We start from the raw sequence: 24424 nt of genomic DNA, 5'->3' as shown, positions 1-24424 counted from the left end.
AAAATAAAAGTTGTTTAATCAAAACAATCTGATATATAAACAATCAATGTGTCGTCGCGAACAACGCGCCCCCACCCTGCGCGCGCTCAGCGGGCCACGGTAAAATTATCAAAGGCTGACTGGTCCGCGGCGATAAAAAGGTTGGGGACCACTGGTTTAGTGGGTTTATGAGCCGAGGTGGCGCAGTGGTTAAATGCAGCACTGCAGGCTACTTCAGCTGACTGCAGTTCGGCGGTTCAAATCTCAGCGGCTCAGGGTTGACTCAGCCTTCCATCCTTCCGAGGTGGGTAAAATGAGGACCCGGATTGTTGTTGGGGGCAATATGCTGACTCTGTAAACCGCTTAGAGAGGGCTGAAAGCCCTATGAAGCGGTATATAAGTCTAACTGCTATTTATTGATATGTCCCAGCAGTTCCCATCACCAAAAAAACAGAAATATCCCAATTAAGTCCAGCCACCAGCAGACCAATGCTAGTCCACAGAGCAATGGCCAATGAGTCCACAAGGCACTTGGAAGTTTTCCAATCAAAATAAAACCACCAGGCAAAATTAAATCCACAACACAAGAGGGTTGGTGAGGCACATATCAAGTGGCAGTGTCAATCCAAAGCAAGTCAGGAATCACAACAACTAAAAAACACACAGCTAGGGAATGAACACGTTATTCCCAGCATCGCTCCCCTCTTTCTGCTGTGCTAAATAGCCAGTTTCTGATGCAGCCCATCAAGAAGGGCAAGGCTGCCTCTTCGCAAGTAATGTGGCTGACCTTCTCTGCTTTGGCCTTTTCTCTGCCCCTACATCTTCTTGGATTAGTTGCAGAAGGCAGTTCCTCTTCCTCATCCCTCCACCAACTGCAGCTGCATGCTTACCCCACCTGATGCCTCAGGGCTGCCCTGCTGTAGCTGTGTGTCAGCCAAATCACTCTCTGACGTTTACTTAGAGCATTGACCAACTCCCCTCCTAACATGCCAGGAACTGGTTCATCCTCCCTCCCCCCAGCTGACATCTGAAGAGTTATCTTGGAAAGCATCAGGGGGAATCATTACACTAATACTCTTTTCTCTTCCTATTTTCCCCACTGCAACAACCTTGTGGGGTGGGATGGGCTTGAGAGAGAGTGACTAGCCCAAGGTCACTCAGTTGGCTTTCATGACTAAGGCAGGACTAGAACTCACATCCTTCTGGTTTCTAACCTGATGACTTAAGCCAGTGATAGCGAACCTTTATGGCATGCCAAAATTGCACATGTGCCCGCACCAATTAAATCCTCGCCACCCACCTGCGCATGCCCTTGCGACCCCCCCCCAGTGCTCATGTGCATGCAACCCCTTCCCCCTTGTGCATGCGCAAGCAACCCCTCCCCAGGCTCCGGGGGCTTTCCTGAAGCTTGGGGAGGGCAAAAACGGCCTCCCCTCCCCCAGAGGTCCTCCGGAAGTGGATCGTTTCCGAACTTCTGGTTGGCCCATTGGGGCCATTTTTTGCCCTCCCCATTTTCCTCCACCACTTCAGGAAAGCCTCCGGAGGCTGGGGAGGGTGAAAAATGGCCCCAATGGGCCAACTGGAAGTTCAGAAACGATCTGTTTCTGGTTTCTGGGGGGCCTGGGGGAGGCCGTTTTCACCCTCCTCTGGCTTCAGGGAAGCCTCCGGAACCTGGGAAGGGTGAAAACGGTGTCTCCCGGCCCTCTGGAAGGGCGAAAAATCAGCTGGCCAGCGCATGCATGCTGAACAGCTGGCGTGCCAGCAAATATGTCTCTGCGTGCCACCTGTGGCACGCGTGCTAGAGGTTCGCCATCACAGCCTCAAGCATTAAACCAGATTGGCTCCTAATAGTGGTATGAATGCCCATGGTAATTTTCCCTGACTAGCAATGGCCATAGGTGATGAATTGGCCAAAATTAGTAATTAAAAAAAATACCTCTCTTATCTAAGTTTGATGAAGCAGGATTTGGAAAAGGCATTTTCTCTTAACACAGTAATAATTCAAACCACGCAGGCTCTCTTCTAGTCAAACTTTCCCCCCCCCCCTGCAACTTGTGTGGAATACTGTGTGGAATTTATAACATTTATACTACTTGGCCCTGATGGAGAATCTGTGCAGCAAAGGTGAAATCTGTCTGACCTCACTAGTGTAGTTTCCATGACGACTAATTTTTCAGGGAGGCAGGGAGTCCTCTCAATTTATAGCAGAGAGAAACCTTTTTGTAAGGCTCTCATTTTTAATTCACTCCTTGAAGGCCCAGTTGCCCTTTGCTTCCTGTTTCCAGCAATTCCAAAAATCTTTAGGGAAAACTTTTTTTTAGGAAATTGCATAAAATTAAATCTGTGGCTAAGTGACTTTTATGGCTGATAGCACTGTCTGGCCACTTAAGTTCACTGGCTGCCTGCTTTAGAAAGAACCTCTTAATCATGAATGTGGACCAAAAACTCTGTTTGCTACTACTTAGTGCCAAAATAATCCTAGAGAGTAAGAGCCAACCAACGTAGAGAGAGAAGAAAAAAATGGGGCCGCTGGTAAGATGTTTTTATAGTGGCTTACACAGTTATCTTAGAGATGTTTGTGGTGTGTAAAAACACTCCCTGATATTGGTCATGCCGTTCATATGTGGCTGTGGCTCCTCCCCCCCCCTCCTCTGTATGATACAGTCTTGACTGAAGAATCCGTCGGTTTGGCTTTTGAAAGAACAGCCAGGATATTATGCACATCCTGGGCATCATCTGTTTAATCGGTTTGACCGCCTTACTGTCCAAGGAACTCGCAAGAGTCTTCTCCAGCACCAGAGTTCAAAGGCCTCCATTCTTTGGCGCTCAGCCTTTCTTATGGTCCAACTTTCACAGCCATCCATTGCAACTGTAGCGTTGACTATACGCACTTTTGTTGGCAGGCAGTGAAAATGAAACCAACTTTTAATTCCTAAAAAGGGAACCGCAGAGGCTTTCCCTCACTCCCCCCACATGGGTGATAGGCTATTGCCTAAAAGTTAGGGATGGTCAACATTTTCAGTTGAAAGCTGATGCAATTGGAAGGTGGGGGGGGGGCACATCTGTGAATTCCCCCATGTTGCTGTTCATGCAGATTTATTGCCTGCCTCGATCAGGGTTACTGCCCAGCAGAGCACAAACTTTGGTGATGTGTCTGGGAAGAAGCAGAGGGAAAGCTCCCCACTCCCAAGCGGTTTCAAGTTGCTGATATTCCACCACAGAAAAGCATTTGTTCTGAGCAGGGCTGCAGGATGGGAGAGGGAGAAATTGCTCCCTGCTTCCTTCCTCCTAGGAATGATTGCTGGCACCCCAGTGTCCTTAGTATTGGGACACCAGGCATCTGCTTCTAAAGGCCCATTGATCAGTTTGAGAAATGGCTCAGCTGGAGTATCTACCAGACATCTCTTCCCATTTCTAAGCTGATCAAAATGATGAGTTCAGAAGTCTGTTCTTAATAGCAATAGCAGACTTATATACTGCTTCACAGTGCTTTACAGCCCTCTCTAAGCGGTTTACAGAGTCAGCCTCTTGCCCCCAACAATCTGGGTCCACATTTTACCAACCTTGGAAGGATGGAAGGCTGAGTCAACCTTGAGCTTAGTGAGATTCAAATTGCCAAATTGCAGGCAGCAGAAGGAGCCTGCAGTACTGCACTCTAACCACTGCGCCACCATGGCTTATAAGCTGTTGATGGCAGGGAGGGGGGGGGGGGAGTCCAGAGTCTTGAGATGGCCAGAAGGAGGAAATAGTGACGATCCAATCTGGGTCGGTCACTGGGACCAGACGTTTTGTCTTCCAAGTTTTTGGACTCATGCTAGAGCCCTTCCTCAGGGAGCTTTCCTACACTGGAATGTGTGATTTGGGCTATTTTGTGTGTTGTATTTATATGGTTGGGTATGGCTTCCTATTGATTGATCGATAGGTGTGCTGATGGCTAAGGTTTCCTTGGGCTGCCAGTTCTGGGCTTCTAAGATAAATCAGCAGTCCTGTTGACTAACAAGAGGGCCATTTCTCAGGCTTCAATCACTTCCCTGGCTACTTTTGTATCTGCTTGGCCAACAATTCAATTTGCCTTCCTTCGTAGGAAAAATTGAGCTTTTTCTCCCACCAAACCCACCTTGCAAAGGTTAATGGCTTCATTCCTTCCTTTGCTAACATTTCCCTGCTGCTGGACTCATTGACTGGTGGTGGGTCAGTCATTGGCTATGCGTGATGTCACTGGGATCTAAATAACCATGACATTCCTGCATGTTTTCAACAAAGAGGCAGGTGACCGCAGAAGTGATTTTAATTTTAAGTCGTTGGGTTTCGTGTACACAGGAGCCATGGAGTTGCTACTGCTGGCCCGAAGGACCGATTTGAGACGGATCTCCTTGGACACTCCGGATTTCACGGATATTGTGCTGCAGTTGGAAGACATTCGTCACGCCATTGCCATTGACTATGACCCCGTGGAAGGGTACATTTATTGGACAGATGATGAAGTGAGAGCCATCAGGCGTTCGTTCCTTGATGGCTCGGCTAGCCAGTTTGTTGTACAGGCACAAATTGCGCACCCGGATGGCATTGCTGTAGATTGGGTGGCCCGAAATCTTTACTGGACGGATACTGGGACAGACCGCATCGAAATCACACGGCTTAATGGGACTATGAGGAAGATCTTAATCTCAGAAAACCTGGAAGAGCCGAGAGCTATAGTTTTGAATCCTATGACTGGGTAAGGCCCATATTTTTATTATGAAGGTTCTTTAAAAAATTAAGAAATACCATATTCTCCCAAGTCAAATCTATTGTTCATTTCAAAGTGCTTTCCCTGATTTAGGAATATGAATCTCCCTTACTTACTGACCATGAATAATTTCTGGTGGTGGCTCTCAGTTCCAGAGTGCTTAAATTAGGATTATTTGGGACCAATAGGAGCTGTCTAGCTTGTTTTAGAATAGCCATCGTTCCAAAGAACACATCTGGTTCATCTGCTCTTTTCCTCCAAAATGAGATTGGATTTACAGTGTGAAACTATAATGAGAAATTTAGATTTTAAACTGAAGATTAGCCTGGAATATAAGGCCCCCTTTAAAAGCGGCTGAAATTTCTACACGGATTTCCTAGGCTACCGACCAGGCTGCAGGAGATTGGTTGAAACCGTAATAAAGTAAAAAAAAAAAAAAAGTGCAGCCCATCTGCTTGATCCTCCGTATTGTCACCCCAGGGATCCCCCACAGTGCATCATTACACATTTTCCGAGTTGCCTGTTATGAGCTATTGTGAACCTGTTTGAATACTGATCTTTCCCCCCTTCCTTAAAATAGTGAACTGAGGCAGTTTTACATTGCTTCCCATTTGCGTTAGTCTTTTTTTTTTTTTGTAGCCCATGAGTAATAGGGTGTAAAACAGTTTAGCTCCCTCACAGATCTGCAACTTGGTGGATCCACCTCTTTAAAACATTAGCTTTTATGATGTCTTTCTAATCACCCTTACACTTTTAGAAAAGGGGGGAAAGAATAATGGTCCTTGGGAATATTTCCCCAGCAAATAGAGAGGCTGACCTAATGTTGGACAAGATCCAGCTTGGTATAGCAATAGCACTTAGACTTATATACCGCTTCACAGTGTTTTTACAGCCCTCTCTAAGCGGTTTACAAAGTCAGCCTATTGTCCCCAACAATCTGGGTCCACATTTTACCCACCTCGGAAGGATGGAAGGCTGAGCCAACCTTGAGCCGGTGAGATTTGAACTGCCAAACTGCAGCTAGCAGTCAGCTGAAGTAGCCTGTAGTACTGCGCTCTAACCACTGTGTCACCTCGGCTCTAGTGGTGGTGTAGTATTGAAGGCACCTGGCTAGGAACCAGGAGACCATACGTTCCAATACCACCTTGGACACGAGACCAGCTGTCTGACCTTGGGCCAGTCAGTCTCTCTCAGTCTTAGGAAGGAGGCAATGGAAAACCGCTTCTGAACAACCTTGCCAAGAAAACTGCAGACATGTCCAGGCAGTTTCTGAGAATCGTTCAGGATTGACGAAAGAAAGTGGGGTGGGGGGGGATTGTATATGTTCCATGTCCACGAAGTACTCATTTATGAGAATTATATGGCAGATTGTCACGGGAGTTCAACCAGACAATTTTGCAGATATGTTTTAAGTCAAAATAATTTAAAACTGCAGAAAGTACAGGCCATTGCCAAAGTTTAGCACAGTTTTGTCTCTAATGAATACTACTACATGGTTTTTGCAGTCCCTGTTTTATTCCATCTTACCCTTTTCCTTTTAGCTACATGTACTGGACAGACTGGGGAGAGGTTCCAAAGATTGAGAGGGCTGCTTTAGATGGTTCTGACCGTGTTGTACTGGTGAATACCTCACTTGGTTGGCCCAATGGATTGGCACTGGATTACATTGAAAACATGATATACTGGGGAGATGCCAAAACAGACAAAATTGAGGTTTGTTATTTCCATTTCTCTTCCTTAGTCCAAAATCTAAAGTACTTCCTTGAGATGTGCTATTTGTGTCAGTGGCTCAGCTTCTGTTCCTGATGAGAAACGAATAGGTAGCATCGGTTACGAGTAAACAGATGTTAGAATCAGAATCAATGATGGTTGGATTTACATATTCATATAATCTGCTGATGTTCTCCAGTTGTGATCTAACTTTCTTGGTGCTGCCCATTGAATCATCTATGAAAGATGAGGAATCCTAATGGTTTATGAACAATCCTGAGGAAACTGCTGAATAATGCCACCAATGTTGGAAGTCCCTAGTTTTCAGCTGCTGCCACAGCTGCACAATTTTTTAATAGCTTAGGTTCCAACTTCTCAGCTTAGCAGCTTTGCAGCTTGCAGATCTTTTCAGCAGATTTCGGCAAAGCTTCTCTGAAATAAAATGTATTATACACACAAACATGCTCTTTCAGAAGGCTGAGAAAAGAAAAGAAAAACATTGCTCTGTTGGAAGAAATGTCCTTTTGGGTTCAGTTCCAAGTGGGGAAAAAGATTCATGGAAGTTGCTTGGAAAGAAGGGTTATTGATGATGGACAATACAATATAATAGCAGAGTTGGAAGGAACCTTGGAGGTCTTCTAGTCCAACCCCCTGCCTAGGCAGGAAACTCTATACCGCTATCCAACATCTTCTTAAAGACTTCCAGTGTTGGGGCATTCACAACTTCTGGAGGCAAGCTGGACCACATGGTTTGAGTCCATGGTTTGGGATTCTTATTAAGGCTCTGCCTGAAGGAGATAGATCTTTGTTATGTAGAATAGACTGATTCAGGCATTAATGACCCATTGACAAAGGTGGGGGTGGAGGGCGGGGCTGGGTTTCTGCCTCCCTTTTAGGGAGAAATATTCTGTCCTTTTAATATTTCCTAAAATATTTCATTTTCTAGGAGAGGGGTGGGTTTTAACTTCCTAAAGCTCCTTTTACCATATCAATGGATAGCTCCGTTAATTCTTCTAGGGAAGGGGGGGTCTCAAACCCTTGACTGGCTGAGGAATTTGGGAAGTTGAAGTCCACAAGTCTTAATCTTGCCAAGATTGGCGATTCCTGCTATAGGGCAAAGGAAGAACGACAGTCTTCAAAACGAGAGTAGATCTTTAAGAATCCCTGGAACTTTTATCTTAAGTCGGTCTCTGGAGCAGGGGAATTCTGGATTTTGAGGTCCACATTGCTTAAAGTTGCCAAGGTTGAGAGATTCTGCTTGGGAGACCTCCTCAAGATCTATTTTTTTCCCCAGTAATTTGGACAGCAGCTTCCTAGAGATAATCCTCTAATTGCAACCAGAATTGGGAACCAGAATTTCAGTTGTTAAGCAAGGCAATTGTTAAGCGAATTGTGTCCAATTTTAAATCCTTTTTTCCATGATTGTTAAGTGAATCATGAAGTGAACCACTAACCACATCCAGCTCAACCCATTGACTTTGCTTGTCAGCAACTGGCCGGAAAGATCTCAAATTGTGATTAGATCACCCTCTGGGATGTAATTTCATATTGCAGACCATGGGGATGCTGCAACGGTTGTAAGTGTGAAAAACGGTCTCAAGTCGCTTTTTTTCCCCAGTGCTGTTGTAACTTTGGATGCCCACGAAACAAACTGTTGTAAGTCAAAGAACAAAGACACAAACATTTTGCGGCGCGTAAAATGACATCAGCTCTTACGGCTTCCAATTGAAAACGTGTATGCGTGTATATTTTTTCTTTTTCTCAAGCAGCCTTTCTCAGGTGACAGTTTTGTAGAATAAAGGAAAAGAATCAGGGCTCTTGCAAATGTTGTATCTTAGATTCCCCCCCCCCCCCCTTGTGTCTTCCACATGCTTATGCGGTTTTTTCTCCCCCCCAAGGTTGCTGATTCATGTTGCACTGTGGCTGTTCCCCAGATAATAAAGCCTCCACAGGGACTAATGAATATTGGCAGGGGTCTCAGCAGGAACCTTTGTTCCCTATTTATCTGGCAGCCTGCAGCCTGCAGCTGAGGGGGGCGGAGAAGAAGGGGGAAGTCTGCGGTTTGGGGCTTCCTTCTTTATCTCAATCAATTTTCTCCACCTATAAAACGTCTGTTGAATCGGTTGGCTGTTTATGAACGGAGACAATTCCTCACTGGCTTCCTTTCTTTCCCTGTCATGCCACGAGGTTAAAAATGCATGATCTGCTTCGCTCGTTTGGGATTACATGTTTATTTTCTGCCCGGAGATGAAATTGGAGGGGGGCGGGGCGGGCATGAAATCACCAACGCGGCCAGTCTTAAAATGAGGATTCTATTCAAAACATCCAGCACTGATGAACTCATTGTCTAAACAGTCTGCATCCTTTTAGCTGGGACTCCGGGAGTTTTAATTTCGATCTTCGTATTTTTTATTCAGTGATGGTTAAAAAAACAACACCCTAACACACACTGTGTTGAGCTTTGGAGCAGCCTTATCCCACCTCCAAAACATTAACCATTGTCTGATCCTTCCGGACCTCAGAGACCACTAAATTCATAATTTTAAATCCCACGGACCACTAATATGATCTGCTTAATGACTAGCTAGGTGGTCATATGACTGGGTGGGCGTGGCCAACTTGATGTCACTTCAAGGGGTGCCTCATCGGCCTCTATTCGCCCTTCCCCTCCCAGCCATTCCTCGCCTGCCCGCCCGGGTTCCTTAGGGTCCCAACAGGAAGCAGTTGCTGGAACTAAGCAGCCATCACAAGAAAGAGTTGGCAAAACAGCTCAGTTCAAATTGGATCTGACTGAGAAAGAGGCTCAGCAGAAGCACCTCACTGAGGATTACGAGCATAGGCTCTCCAAGCAGAGGGAAGATCTGTAGGAATACAAGGCCAGGTACTGGCCCCTGGAGGCTTAGCAGGCTGAGATGCTCAGACAGTTCCAGACCATAATGCAGTCCCACTGGAACAAGACCCTCCAGCTCTTCGCCACCAGTGGCGCTTCCCTCCAGCCTTCGCCCAAAGCCCCTCACCAAAAGGCTGACGCAGACCCTAAGTTGGAATTTCTGCCTCCCTCCGACCCACACAGAAAGACCCTGAAGGGGGAGACTCTCTGCAGCAACACAAGCGTTCATTGCACATATCTGGCCCAGGGGCCGTAGTTTGAGAACCCCTGATTTAGTGGAATATTAAAAAATGCAAATAATTTTTCTGCAGACCACCAACATTTTCTCACACACCACCAGTTGGTGACCGCTGGTCTGATCCATTTTTATGGTATGGAATAAAATCATCTCCTTTTTCCAACGCTAAGAGTCCAAACCAGGAGAAGGTTCCAGATGTACTTTTTGGAAAGCATGCTTCGTTCCTTTCCTCCACAGGAATTTGGGGGGGGGGGAACAAACCCATTATCCTAACCTTTGTGGTTTGTTTCTTTTCTAAAAGGCAGCTTTATCACAGCTTTATCATGCTTTAGACTCGTTGCTCGGTTCCTCCTTCCCTTTACACCACTTTTCTAAGAGAGAAATGAGGCTTGGAGAAATTGACCAAGTGCCAGGGTTTGTGCAATGAGGGAAGAATGCAGACGAAACAGATCTCTCCAACTTGCTGCTTACTGTAATTCTATGCCGGTCAAACCATTCCAACACATCCTAATGAATTTTGATACAGCGTGTGTGCCTGAGGCCCTAATTTCACAGCCCTTTCGCAAAACATTTTAAAGTCTGTTTCCAGGCAGAATATAATGCTAATACTCTAAATGTGCATTTGCTTTACAGTCAGTCTAGTAAGATTTACTAAAAGTAGTAATGCCTACGACAATTGCTAAAGATTAAAATTTTGTATAAGTCTTTAAAATATCTTCTGGGAACAGGGAAAGCAGATGCAAAAAATAATTCCATCTATTATGGAGAAAAGGCAAACTGAACCTTCACAATATAGATAGCCCTCAACTTACGGCCAAATTTCTGAGGAGCTCTCCTTGAAGCTTTAAAAAAATGCACAGAGGCAGTGTCGAACTTAAAACAATTCCTGCGATCTATTCATGCAAAGATTTCTGAAAGAAGAATCCCGTGAAGATTTCAAGTAAGGGGGATGGCGATCATGGCTAAACTTTGGTAATGGAGGGAAACCGAGTTTGTGATGGGGTGCGCCTGGGCCAAGAGTTCTGCATTTAGATTTCACTTCTAATTATTTGGTCAGGAATTCAGCGTTTCATAATAGCCGATCATTGCTAATTAAAGAGAGAGATTCTCCATGAATTTTCTTTTTTATATATATATAAAAAAAGCAGAGTTGGAGGGCTCTGGAAATCTTCAGTAGCTTTTATCACCCAGTTGTTTTTTCTGTGTTGGTTTACCCATAAAGCGAAAATTTTTGAATATTGAAGGAAGAAGGAAGTTTTGTTTCCATTTTGTTTTGTTTCTGTCCTTTGCTGTTCTGGTTTGTGGTGTTTTCTCTTAATAAGTTGGTAGTTGGTTGTAAACTGCCCAAAGTCAGGAGGAGGTAATTAAAATAAGTAAACCAATAAATAAGCAGAAGTATCGATTGCCCTGCAGGGGCATCTATAGAGGTCAAGATGAGTTTTAAAAAATCATGATGGCAACCACACATGAAAAGCGCAGGGGTTTGGTCTTGGCTACCATAGTGACTTTTTTGACCCACTTAGGGGTCCGGTTTCTGGGTAATTGGGATTCATCAATCCATGTTAATGCTTTATGGAGCTGAACCCTGCATGAGAGGCTATGAGGGGAAAAAATATAATTTCAGTAAAGCCATTCAGAAGCAGCCAAAAAAAAAAAAAGATTGGCATTACTTGAAAATTGATTGGCAGGTTATTTTTTTTTAAAGAGACGTATGACTTCAAGAGCAATTCAGTGTTTTTGTACATCTGTTGCCCTGCAAATCTGAATTGGCATGTTTGCTTGCTAATATCTTCTGAAGCAGGACATCTGTGCGCCTGGAGCTTGGTCACTAGCGTGTGATGTGGGAAGCCACATATGTTTTGTGTTGTTGTGTTTATCCTTGTAGTTAAGAGCCATCTTATATTATGAAATCCATCCACGCTATGGTTAAATTCAGCTCCAAAGGTTAAAAAGAGCGGCTGAAATTTAGATGAGCTTCTTTCTGGCTTATCTTCTTTGAGAAGAAGCCTTACCGTATAAAGCTATTGACAATGTAGGGTTTTTGGCACCGATGTACTGAACTGCATTGAAATGTTCTTCTCTGCCTCGTTTTCTCTTCTTCTCAAATACTCTTGTGAGGAGCCAGGAATTTTCCTAGACAGGACCTCTATTTAAGGAATATGAAATACAGTCTCAAGAGTCAGGAAAAGAACAAGCAGCTGTTACTTGCAGCCTGTTCTCACTTTCTGTTCGTAAATCAATATTCCTTACTTGGGAATTTAAACTGTGTTTCCATCTAAAAGCGGGGGTCTTTGTAACTGAAGGACTTACTGTGATAGGATGTGTACTTGGTCACCTTGAATGGGTGAAACAGCTTGATCATCACTTCTGTTCTTCTCCAGAATTACTTAGCCGAAGTAGCCTGCAGACATATTACTGACTTGTCAGCCATCTTGAAATATTGGCATTTCCTTCTCATCTTTCCTTGGGATTGGTGCTTGCTAGGTGAGAGACAAATCCTTTTATAGTAACTAAAGATGGAAGCTGGCCAACATTGGTTGGCATCCAAAGAACGGGTCTGCTTGTGTGTCGTTCCTATGGGCCATCTTTTCCTCTGCATAGTAGAATAGTAAAACTCTTATCTCCCGCACACAGCCTTATATATTTAAATAAGGAATATGGCTTGTTGTTGTTGTTAGTTGCAAAGTCAGGTCCGACCCATTGCGACCCCATGGACAATGTTCCTCTGGGCCTTCCTGACCTCTCCCATCCTCTGGAGTCCATTTAAGCTCACCGACTGTTTCAGTGACTCCACCCAGCCACCTGTCCTCCCCTTCTTCTTCTGCCCTCAATCTTTCCCAGCATTAGTCCTTCCTTCTCATTAGGTGGCCAAAGTATTTGAGTTTCATCTTCAGGATCTGGCAAGAGCAGTCAGGGTTGATCTCCTCTAGGACTGACTGGTTTGATCACCTTGCAGTCCAAGGGACTCACAGGAGTCTTCTCCAGCATCATAGTTCAAAGGCCACAATTCTTTGGCGCTCAGCCTTTCTTACGGTCCAACTTTCACAGCCATACATTGCAAGTGAGAAAACCATAGTCTTGACTATATGCCCTTTTGTTGGCAGGGTGATGTCTCTGCTTTTTAGTATGCTGTCTAGATTTGCCATAGCCTTCCTCCCCAGGAGCAAGTGTCTTTTAATTTCTTGGCTGTTGTCCCCATCTGCGATGATCTCGAAGCCCAGGAAAATAAAGGAATATGGCTATAAATCCAATATATGTCAATTTTAAAAAGTGTATTAAGTTCTGCATATGGTGAGAGAATCCTATAAAAGAGAATATCTGTCCTGGGTTTTTGAAATGCAAACATTGATTTCAGAAAAAAAGACATGCTGATTATTTATTTTTTCATATGTTGCACAAGAATCCTCAAATAATTATAAAAGCAAGTTTTATTCTTGAATACCACTTGTTCAGCTGAGTTTAGCTTGCAGTAGTACTAGTGGCTATTGAGAAAAGCTTAGTAAAACCTAATAGCAGTTTTAAGGAAATGATTCCAAATTATCCTGTATAAATCCAAATAGGGAAGGGCAGGGTTTGTTTGCTTGTTTTGCATAACACTAGCTTATTGTTAAGGAAAATGTGATACGGCTTTGTGCAATGTATTTTTGTAAATGCTTTTTCAAAATATTTGTCTCTGATATCCTTTTCTGCCTCCTAACTGACTATAAGCTATTGAAAAAAGTTTAAGAATTTTAATTTTTGAAAGTGTGTGTAATATTTGGAAATAAGAATAAAGTTTCCTTTCGTATATTTAAAAAAAAGAGAATATCTGTAGCTCAGGGTTGAATAGTGGAGTCCTTGGTGCTCTCTGAGCCTGGTTGATTGCTTACAGATGCTTCATTTACCCAACTAGGTTACATCATTCGTGTGAGGAAGTTGGGGTTTGCTCCCTGTTATATACAATTTGTAGCTTATATATAATAAATAATATACAGTAGTTACTATTATAAATGACATAGAAGCTGTATATACATGTAATCCTCAACTTACAACCATTGTTCAACAATGGTTTGAAATTAAGGCAGCCTTAGGAAAAGTGGCTTCTCACCCATCCTTGAAGTTATGATTATCTCACCATTCCTGAAATCACATGCTTGCGATTCAGGGGCTTGGCAATCTGCTTGCAGCAATGGTGGCTGCAGCATCTTGTGATCAGATGATGGTGACATGAGAGAGTGTTTTAGTTTATTAGAGAAAGAGTCCCTTATCTCTCTGTTTACTCCAACTCTTTAACACTCAAGAAGTGAAAGATGCTAGTTTTTAACCTGGTGCTTTAGCACCAGCCGTGGGCCACTACCAGGCCGTGGCCTATTGACAACCAGGCCATGTAGCTCAACTTGCCTGCCCCTCACCCAAAACCATCCCTCTGCCCCACCTCCACCCCTGGACCGGAAAGTTTGAGGAAGGTTGTTTTAGCAGACAGCAGTAGAGAAAAGGATTTCCTGCTCCCTTCTCAGCCAGCATCTATTAAACATACCAGGTCTGCACTTTCCTCCGAGAGGAAATCATAGATGATAAATGACTGAACAAGCCACTGAACTGGAGCAGGAACATCTGGTTGGAAGGTGCACCATCTCTGTCACCTCAACTTCCTTGGTTAGATGGCTCTCTGAAGGGAAGGAAGCCCAGCCGTGACCTTCCTCCCTTTCTCTGCAGCAGCCTCCCATCCAATCTCTCTTATTATGTTTGGTTCCACTCGCTGTCTCTCTCCTTGACCCATCCCAGAAGTTCGAAAGGAAGCAGCAGTTAAACACAGAAAAAGACATTTTTCTACCACTGCATGAATTCAAGCATGGCTTTGCGGTTACCTCTCCAGCAGCTGCTCTCCACACTTAAAGGGCAGTGGCTCTGTTACGTTGTGGAACAGGAAGATGGGCTTGGATGTGCTACCTGGTTTTGAGGAATTACTCATCCCATAACAAAAAAAGTTTGCTAAGTGGAGAGAATTTCATTCTTTTCCCTAAGTTTGCTAAGTGGAGAGAATTTCATTCTTTTCCTTATAAAAATAAATAGTAAAAATTGAGCAGGAGGGACTCCTCCTGATTGCCATCTGGAATAAATTGTAGGAATTCTAATGTGGGCTGAAATAGAGCTGACCCCCATTTTGGACCCTTTCTCCAATTGATACTTTTGGCCTGAGTGTTTTTGCAAAAGAAGCAGATGCTTTAAGGGGCCAGCCATAATAAAAGTGACAATTCATCATTTTTATGAGTTCAGTAAAGTTTTAAATCCAGGTTAGTGGTTGGTGTCATTTTAGAAAAATAAAATTGAAGTAATAGAATTTGTCAACAAGGCTTCCTCGTTTTGTGATTGGGATATTTTTCTCTAGATATATTGGAGACACATTTTTGCATTTGTCCTGATTCTTTATATACATATATAGCTGTAGTTTTTAGTAAGAATTTTTACTATCACAACAGAAGAAACTAGTGCAAACTAAACTTAGAGAAAGAGAATAGACAAAGAAAGAATAAAAAGTACAAGCAAAAAAAAAGGATGAAAAAATTGCTGTATAAAGAAGTGACTTCCAATCTTTCTCACAAGTATAAACAAATGTAATCATTCTTTACTCCCAATATGATTACAAACAGATCCCATCCCTTATTTGTAAGCATATTCCTAAAATGTGAATTTTTCAATCCATAAAGGGTTGCAGAACTTTTTTTTTAAAAAAAAAGTCTTACTTTAACCTCAATCAAATAAAAGAACTTTATAATTTTTCCTTTTACTTCTAACAATCTTCTAAAGATTGAATTTTTAATTCGGTCAAATATTGTCATAGTATTTGATTTTTTTCCCAGTTCTTTATCCCATGGTACAGTTTTTCCTCCAAGGTTTTAATCCTCCTCTTTTGTAGATCCAATAAGAAAACATTTCCAGGTCATTCTCTTGGATTCTATTTATATTTCCCTTTTAATTTTTAAAACTTCAGAAAAGTTCTTTTGTATATCCAGCAACGTGTCCTTTTCCAAATCATTCTCTTGGCCTCTAATTTATAGTTCCACTTTCAGTACTTTCTTTTGGACATAGTCTATCAAATAGAAGCAGACATCATTACTAACACTGTTGAAGCTGTAGCTGATAATTTCTGGTCCCATTCTTCAAAAACCTCTTTTAATAACAATAATAGCAGTCCCATAATTTATAACAGTTTACAGTTTACAATGCCAGCATATTGCCCCCAACAATCTGGGTCCTCATTTTACTGACCTCAGAAGAATGGAAGGCTGAGTCTTTTTGGCACCGAATGCCGAAAAGGGAGCGAGCATGCGAGCACATTTCGCATGCTCCTCTGGGCTGCGACCCGGAAGAGGAGCTGCCCACGGGACATGTGCATGCTGGAAAATGAACTTCCTAGCTAGCTAGTCTTCTGCTTACTGGTGCACATGTGCAAATCAGCTGGCCGGCATGCATGCTCATGCTGGGAAACGGAAGACCAACTCTTCTAGTTTCCAGCACTGCCGCATGCACGAAGGCCAGAAACCCAGAAGAGGAACAGGCCACGCTGCATGTGCCAGGCAACATGGCTCTGTGTGCCACTTCAGGCATGCGTTCCATAGGTTCGCCATCACAGCTCTAGGCTGTGGGCAGAGTTAGCCTGCGATACTACATTTTAACCACTGTGCCACTAGAGGTTAACCAGTGGGTAAGGTTTCTGTTGTCATTATATTTTGTGTCATTTTATAAGTCCCAGTTTTAATCGGTATTAAAAACAGGCTTTTTTTTCTCCTTCTGCTTTTCCTTCACTTTCCTCTCCTCTAGTATCCAGGTTCTGAAATCAGTAAAGTAGTTTATCTTTGTTATGTCTTGCAAGAGTCAGCATAGCCAAAATAAATTATTTCCCATGAGAAGCTATTTATTTTTTATAGTCAATGCCAAACTCTTATGCTAAAGGAAGGTCATTGTTCCCAATTTATCTGAACCCTTAATATGCTTATTTAAATCAAAATCTTATTTAGTTTTTTCTTTTTTGTTTCAAATTCTTTCAGTTGTTAAACTTTTCTTCTGAAGGTCTCTAATTGCTTTAGGAAAGTTAACAGGCAGTTTCCAAAAGTGATTAGAAAGTGAGGTTTGCAAACTTCATGTCCTTTAAAAGGCTCCTCTGTAGTTGTGAGCAAGTTGGCTGTCTTTGTCTCCCAGCACTTACCAAAGTAGAAAATTGTTGGCCTGCAGCTTCCTTGCAAGGAGCAGTCATCCGAAGCACATATGGGCAATCTCCTTTCCTTTCTTTATCCAGAGAGCTTCCAAGGAATCAGTCTATTCACCAGTTAATTGGTTTTTGTCATGGTCGTTAACTCCACTTTCAGAGAGACATCTTTAGTTCTTCAAACCTCCCCTGGAACTATATCTCAATTCATTTTTAAGTGGACAGATATAATATGAAAAATAGCTTTGGATTAATTACATGTTTTGGCTCAATTCCCAATTATGGGAAATATGAAACCCAGACAAATAACCCCGAACTTATTTTATTGCCGTAGGTAATTTTGCTTCATTACTAAAGCAACAAGGAAGATGTAGCTGTAGTGGGCAAGACAGTAATCACCACTGCTCTGTGCAGAAAGGACTTGTGAATAAATATTGAAAAAAAAGGCCTCCCATATTCAAGGCTGGAAAAATAGCATGTCAAAGTCCATTGGCTTAAAAGAGTTGGAGAAAAATACCCATGACTGAGATCCTGAGTCAGACTTATATATATAGCAATAGTATTTAGACTTATATACCGCTTCATATAGACTTATATACAGCCTTCTCTAAGTGGTTTACAGACTGCAGAGCTGAGATTTAATAGCATGTCTGATGGGAAGTCTAATAGCTTCCAGTTAGGTGTAATGGAATTTGTAGGAGGAAATGTTATCAAAGGAGATTGTTTGGCCAATAAAGTTTGCAGAAATGCACACGTTTATTTTCTGAGTTACAGTTTGAGAATCATTGAACTGCATTGTCTGACAAGAATTGCATTGTGCAAGAAGGCGAGTTTAAGCTTTCAAACCCATCTTGTGTATGTGTGTGTTTGTACTTGTGAAGGTCATGAAAACAGACGGAACCAGCAGAAGAGTCCTTGTGGAAGACAAGCTGCCCCACATCTTTGGTTTCACTCTGCTGGGGGACTATATTTATTGGACAGACTGGCAAAGAAGAAGTATTGAGCGGGTTCATAAGCGGACAGCTGAAAGGGAGATCATAATTGACCAGTTGCCTGATCTCATGGGCCTCAAGGCTACCAACGTCTACAGAACCATGGGTGAGTGTCTTAAACATCTAACTCCTCTCCCGTAAACCAGAGAGATTATTTTGTGAACATTTACCCTAACCACAAGAATAAGGAATTTATGAGGATGTGAAAGTTCTCAATACAGGCCCTTTCAATACTGTCTAAAATTGGGAGTTGGGGTGGGGCGGCCTCTGACTGGGCCTGCCCCCATCTATTCTCTGCCTCCCGAGTCCCGGCTGATCAGGAGGGAATGGGGATTTTGCAGTATCACATGACCCCAGGACACTGCAATGGTTATAAGTATGAACTAGTTGCCAAGCATCTGAATTTTGATCATATGACCATGGGGATGCTGCAAAGGTCGTAACTGAAAAATGGGTCATAAGTTGCTTTTTTTTCAATGCCATTGTAATTTTCACCAGTCACTAAATGAACTGTTGTAAGTCGAGGACTATTGTTATTTGTATTGGAGCAAGTGAAAAGTCAGTGTTACCACATTTTCTAACAGACTGCATTAGCTATTATGGTGGGACGTGGTTTGAAGGTGCAGAATCAAGTGGCTCTTTCCCAGGAAGCTAAGAGATAGCAGAGCTTGGCAGGCAGGAAGAGGACAGGGATAGATCCTTCCCCGGAGCGTACCTATAGTTATTGCAGATAATTGCTTTAGTCGGGCAAGATACTGTCTGTGGGCGAACAGCAATAAACAGTTCAGAAGTAACTTCATTCTTTGGACCTGACAGCTATGGAGCAATGATAAAGATTTAGCAACGTTCAGGATTTTGTTTCTGCTTTCTTAGGTACAAATCCTTGTGCAGAATCCAATGGGGGCTGCAGCCACCTCTGCTTGTACAGGCCCCAAGGATTGCGCTGCGCCTGCCCCATCGGCCTGGAGCTCCTGAGTGACATGAAGACCTGCATTGTCCCAGAGGCCTTCCTGCTGTTTTCCCGCAGAGCAGATATCAGGCGAATCTCTCTCGAGACGAACAACAATAATGTTGCTATTCCACTAACAGGAGTCAAGGAAGCCTCTGCCCTGGATTTTGATGTGACTGACAACCGCATATATTGGACAGACATCTCGTTGAAGGTAATGTGGTCATAGCTTGACCTTGGTAAGCATATCTCTAGTGGGTTACTAAACTTAATTGAAGGACATTTTATCAAGCTGGACTCACCAGACCAAGTCTTTGTCTTGTAGCAGATAGGTAGAGTCCAGATGTTGGAGATGTTAATAAATATTCTCTTCTCCCTCCTCTTCTAAACAAAGTACAGGTAGTCCTCGACATACAACTGAGTCCCAATTTTCTTTTGTTAAGTGAAACATCTGTTCAGTGGGCTTTGCCCCATTTTACGATCTTTCTTGCCACAGTTGCTAAGAGAATCACTGCAGTTGGTAAGTGAGTAAGCCAGTTGTTATATGAATCTGGCTTCCCCCTTGACTTTGCTGTCAGACGGTCACAAAAGCAGATAATGTGACCTTGGGACACAGCAATGGTCGTAAGTGTGAACCAGTTGCCAAGTGCCTGAATTTTGATCCACAGGATCATGGGTGTGCTAGAAAGGCCATAACTAAAAAAAGGTCATGTCACTTTTTTCAATGCTGTTATAACTTTGAACAGTCACTAAATGAACCGTTGTAAGTCGGCGACTATCTGTAGCTCCTCCTTTACTTTGCTAATGCTTATTAGTGGTGTCATTCCAAAGAAGAGACAAAAATGTGTGTGTGGTTCATTGCTACAGTACTGTTCTGACCCAGGCTGCTTCCCAAGAGCATGAAGCAAACTCCTTGTCCCGGCAAATCCCCCTTTTATTAATTGACTGTGAATTCTGCTCATTCACATCCAGCCAAGTCTTTCGAAGGAGGATTTACAGTCACAGACCTTATCTGGCTCTGAGAGCTGCCAGACCGATATCTGCAAAATTTGGCAAGCAGTCTTGGAGAGTCATGAACTAATTAAGCAAATTAATTGTCTCCTGCAAACGCCACTCCCCTTTCGTTCCTCTTTTATTTCCTCTGGGAGGGGCCATTCATCATCCCCTTGCACCTTTATTCCCGAGTTGGCCCTTGTTCCTTAACTGTTCCCTTCTCTGGGCAAGTCTGTGCATGCGCACAGTGGGAACAGGCTCCAGCTGTTCTTCTGCCCCACTGATATCCTACTCCAAAGCAGCTGATAACTGTTGGACAGCCCTGGCCTCCTCTGCCTCCGACACAGAGCCCTCATCAGAGCCTTCCCCAGACTCCAGGACTGGCCCATGTTCCTCCCCAACCTCCTCACTGTCCGAATCTACTGCCAGCTCTGCTAGCGGGCCACAACAAATACACAGGGGATCTCAGAAATAGCCATACCCTCATATGGTTTACCAACTTTATGTGTGCTGACCTTTGATGACTTTAACTGACATGACTGGGGAATTCTGGGAGTTGAGGTTCCCGCAGCTTAAAGTTGCCGAGGTTGAAAACCCAGCTCTATTAGGCAAAGCTCCCTCCCTAACAGACTACATCTTCCTTAACATAGTGATCCCCAGACTGTGATCCGATGAAATTGACAGAATTCATAGCCACTATTAGAAAACATGCTGTCTGGGAATTCTGAGAATTGTAGTCCTGGGGTATCTGGAAGGAGTCAGCTAAGAAAAGGCTGGACTAGGGCCACGAAGGGCTATGCAGATTGCCAGCCATAAGGGAATACCTGCTCATTGTCTTTGTTGAAAAGTATTTTTAAATGTGGACTAAAGTGAGCCTCCAGTTTTCATCTAGAGCAGGGGTGTCAATTGAGACACCAAGCCAGAGCTGCGGGCCAGATCTGGCCCACAATGTGGTTAAATCTGGCCCCTGGAAACAGCAAAGTACTGGCCCCCAGTGTCTTGGCCCTGGCCCAGGCTGAATGAGCACTGATCTAAAACTTGTTGGCAGCCATCTGGGCTGGAACATGGTCAGCCTTAGATCTGCAGGGCCACCCTGGAGCCAGTAAGGGTTGCCCCCCCCCCATTCTGGAGACAGTGGATCCCCCCACCCAGGCCACCACAGGGATACCCGCCCCCACACGAGTGATGGTGAGCTAGCCACGCCCACCCAGTTGCCTGCGAGCACATGGCCATGGCCATGACAGCCAGACCCCCAAGACCAACCCCTGACCTAGAGAATCAGGAAAGGGGGATCCCAAATCTGAGTTATCCTATTAGAGATCGAGCTCTATTTGACAAGGAGCTTTGTCTGTTTGGATCCCTTCTCAAATATACTGATAGGTAGCACAGGGACCTCACTTTTCATGCCTTGCCCTTTCTCTTTCTTGCAGACCATTAGTAGAGCATTCATGAATGGAAGTGCTTTGGAACACGTGGTTGAGTTTGGATTGGATTACCCAGAAGGCATGGCTGTGGATTGGTTAGGGAAGAATCTCTACTGGGCAGATACGGGAACAAATCGTATTGAAGTGTCAAAATTGGATGGACAACATCGCCAAGTTCTAGTCTGGAAGGATCTTGACAGCCCTCGGGCGCTGGCCCTCGATCCCGCCGAAGGGTGAGTCGCTTGTTTAATTCTTGATATTAAGCAATTAAATTGAATTTTTAATCTATTTCGTGAAGTCTGAGAAATCAGCCCTAAAAATTCCATAGGTTATTGTAAGATACCCAGCAGTTTAAGATGGTTTATGAAATTGGGCAGAAATACATCTATAAATCACAATAAGGATAAAATACTGTGGATACAATAATGCACTGGATTTTATAATTGGGTAATTCCATTTACGTCTGCTATTTTTCTTAGCTATTTTATTATTTACTTTTGTATAAAGCTCCCCTGAATTGGCCAGCCAGTGCAATTGTGCCAAATTAGTTTAAAATTCAAAGTTTTACACAAATGAGCAGATAACAGTGATAATCTTGTACAAAAGTTCCATTCTGTAAACAAAAATTAAGTCCGTCCCATAGTAAAAAGATGCAACACCGGAGTTCTTCATGTCATATCTGTGGACATCGTTGACACCTGCCATGTTATCATCATAGCATCACAATGTTATTTTCTAAATAAATATATTTTAAGATATTTTTATCTTCAAAAGAAGTAAAAGAGACCTTTATTTTTATGAAATTTTATTATTATTATTTTTTAAAAAGACTTTAAAACCTGTTTAGAAATCTTGTTCAGAATGATAAGTTTAAATTTTATCATTTGGATTTTTTTTTCTGTTCCTGATTTGCTTATGCATCCTAATGATGTAAACATGGAATATTTGATGTGTCTCTTCAGGTTCATGTACTGGACTGAATGGGGTGGGAAACCCAAGATTGACCGAGCAGCCATGGATGGTAGTGAACGCAGCACTTTAGTGCCAAACGTGGGGCGAGCAAATGGCCTGACGATTGATTATGTCAAAAGACGACTGTATTGGACTGACTTGGATACCAATTTGATCGAATCTTCAAATATGCTGGGTACGTTTTGCTTGGCTGTAGATACCAACTAACAGTCTATTAGGCCAGGATCATGTAGGTTTGAGGGTGAGTGGTGCAGTGGCCTAGAGGTGGAGCTCTCGCCTTACAATCAGGAGGCTGTGAGTTCGATCCTAGGTAGAGACAGATGTTCTCTCTCTGGGGACTTTGAGATTATATCTGCTGAATATAACTCCGCATTGGTGACAGGAAGGGCATCTGGCCAGTAAACACTCAGCTCCATTCAGTTGCCAAGAGTCCACCCCGCAAGGGATTATGGGGTCATTAAAAGACAATGATGTAGGTTTGTAGGTGTGCTGTTTAACAAATGTGGCTCAGGTAGAAAATGTCATCTCCCTAAGTCAGTTGAATGATGGGGAATTTTCTCCTTCAGGCGTCTCTATTGCCAGGAGGATAGTCCCTGTATTGAAAATTCTGTTTGGTTTCCAGTTGTGTGAGGGGTGGGGCACAAGGGATTCTGGGAGGCTATTTTTCTTGTTGCAATTAAGATGCAGGACAGGGTTTTTTGAAGTGGGCTTTCCCACTCTACAAAGTCAAATGCTATCCAACACTTGGGAAGGAGCTGCCTTCTGTATCTCCCTCTCAGAGCCTTCCCTTGTTCTTCATACAATTTAATGACTTCTTGTAGTTCACATTTTATTTAATACTAGCCGATTACCCAGCATTGCCCAGGTATTTATTCATAGGGGGGAAATGTCCAGACCAAACGTAATTTCTAATGTTGGATGTTTCCCCCTTACCAGAGGGAGCCCCCTTGGGGAGTACTGTGAAGCCGTTACCAAGCCATTCCACTGCGCTGTACAGTAGAAGCCATTTGAAGGCAGTACAGTGGAAGCCATTTGAAGTCACAACAGGCTGTATCTTAACAGAAGACACACCCTGAGGGGTGTTAGGGATGTCTTACCCCCCACAGTATTTGTTTCCAGAGAGTAAGTCATCTATGTACCAAAAACAGATTCAAATGGAATCCTTGCAAACTGTCTTCTAGAAATGGGAAATGGGACTGTATCATCAGAAAAAAATGTCACATTTTTCAATTACAATTCCTGAAAGATAATGGAAATGTAGCGTAAATTAATCTTTTTCAGGCACTGAACTGTGACAGAGACAGGACAAAAATTATGTTAAATTAGATTTAAAAACAGTTTGGGGCCACAATATTCCTAAGAAGACACTCTCCAGACTCCAATGTCAGAATTCTTCAGAATGAGCAAGGCCTTAAAGGGCCCCCATTTAAGGAATTCCTTCTCCCTGAAGGTACAAAGGTTGTCAGCTTACTCTCTTTTTGGCACTAGCTAAATAAGACATTTTACAGATGATGGCCAAAAGATAAGCAAGATTAGGCCTGGGTAGCACTTGGATGGGAGCCCTTGAGGAACTCTTTAGGGCTTGGAAGTTAGAAAAGTATCTCAGAGGAAGGCAGTGCCAAACCATTTTAGTTCTATTGCCAAGACGTGTCCTTCACCCTTGAATGAGTTCCTAATTACCTCCTGATGAAAGGGAAGCAGTGTTTTTCAGACACCACCAAGACTGACAAGATGCCGCTTACCTGAGCCAGACAGCCTAAATTTTAGACTTCTTTTACGAAGAAGAGAAGCAGGCCTTTATATTTATGATTCAAAAAATAACATTTTTCCTATAGCTATATTCCAGCAACTGAATATTATACACATAGCAGTAGCACTTAGATTTACATACCGCTTCACAGTGCTTTACAGTCCTCTCTAACAGTGAGTGCAGTACTGCAGGCTACTTCTGCTGACTGCCGGCTAACTGCAATTTGGCAGATCAAATCTCACCAGGCTCAAGGTTTAATCAGCCTTCCATCCCTCCGAGGTGGGTAAAATGAAGACCCAAATTGTTGGGGAAAATGTGCCAACTCTGTAAACCACGTAGAGGGGACTGAAAAGCACTGTGAAGCAGTATATAAGTCTTAAGTGCTATTGCTATTGAGCCGGTCAGGATCGAACTTTTGAAGTGATCAGTGATTTAGCCTGCAGTACTACATTCTAACCACTGTGCCACAATGGTTCTTAATATTCTACACATTGTTTGTTCCCTTTGATAAGTACAATAGTTTGGCCATTTTGTATTTTATTGGCAAGTTGCATAATATTCCAAGTGATACAGATACTGCTTTGTACATGGGGGATAAGCAGTGTGTGTGAG

At 43.2% G+C, this 24424-nt stretch overlaps 1 protein-coding gene across 2 annotated transcripts in view; it reads left to right on the top strand.

Annotated features, from left to right (window-relative positions):
- Positions 1-24424, top strand: part of LRP6 (LDL receptor related protein 6) — an 87695-nt gene that overhangs the window by 35321 nt on the left and 27950 nt on the right. For both annotated transcript variants that reach the window (XM_087722244.1, XM_087722243.1), the window contains exons 6-11: positions 4300-4696; positions 6250-6421; positions 17614-17830; positions 18598-18887; positions 21097-21323; positions 22053-22237. In XM_087722244.1, coding sequence (XP_087578370.1) covers positions 4300-4696; positions 6250-6421; positions 17614-17830; positions 18598-18887; positions 21097-21323; positions 22053-22237 — 1488 coding nt within the window. The remainder of the gene's footprint in view (positions 1-4299; positions 4697-6249; positions 6422-17613; positions 17831-18597; positions 18888-21096; positions 21324-22052; positions 22238-24424) is intronic.

This window comes from Thamnophis sirtalis, unplaced genomic scaffold, assembly GCF_051295495.1.
Source record: "Thamnophis sirtalis isolate CommonGarterSnake01/CBP01778 unplaced genomic scaffold, rThaSir2_p1.2 scaffold_9, whole genome shotgun sequence".
NCBI classification, from domain to species: domain Eukaryota; kingdom Metazoa; phylum Chordata; class Lepidosauria; order Squamata; family Natricidae; genus Thamnophis; species Thamnophis sirtalis.
This window is presented reverse-complemented; position numbering and strand designations above follow the sequence as displayed.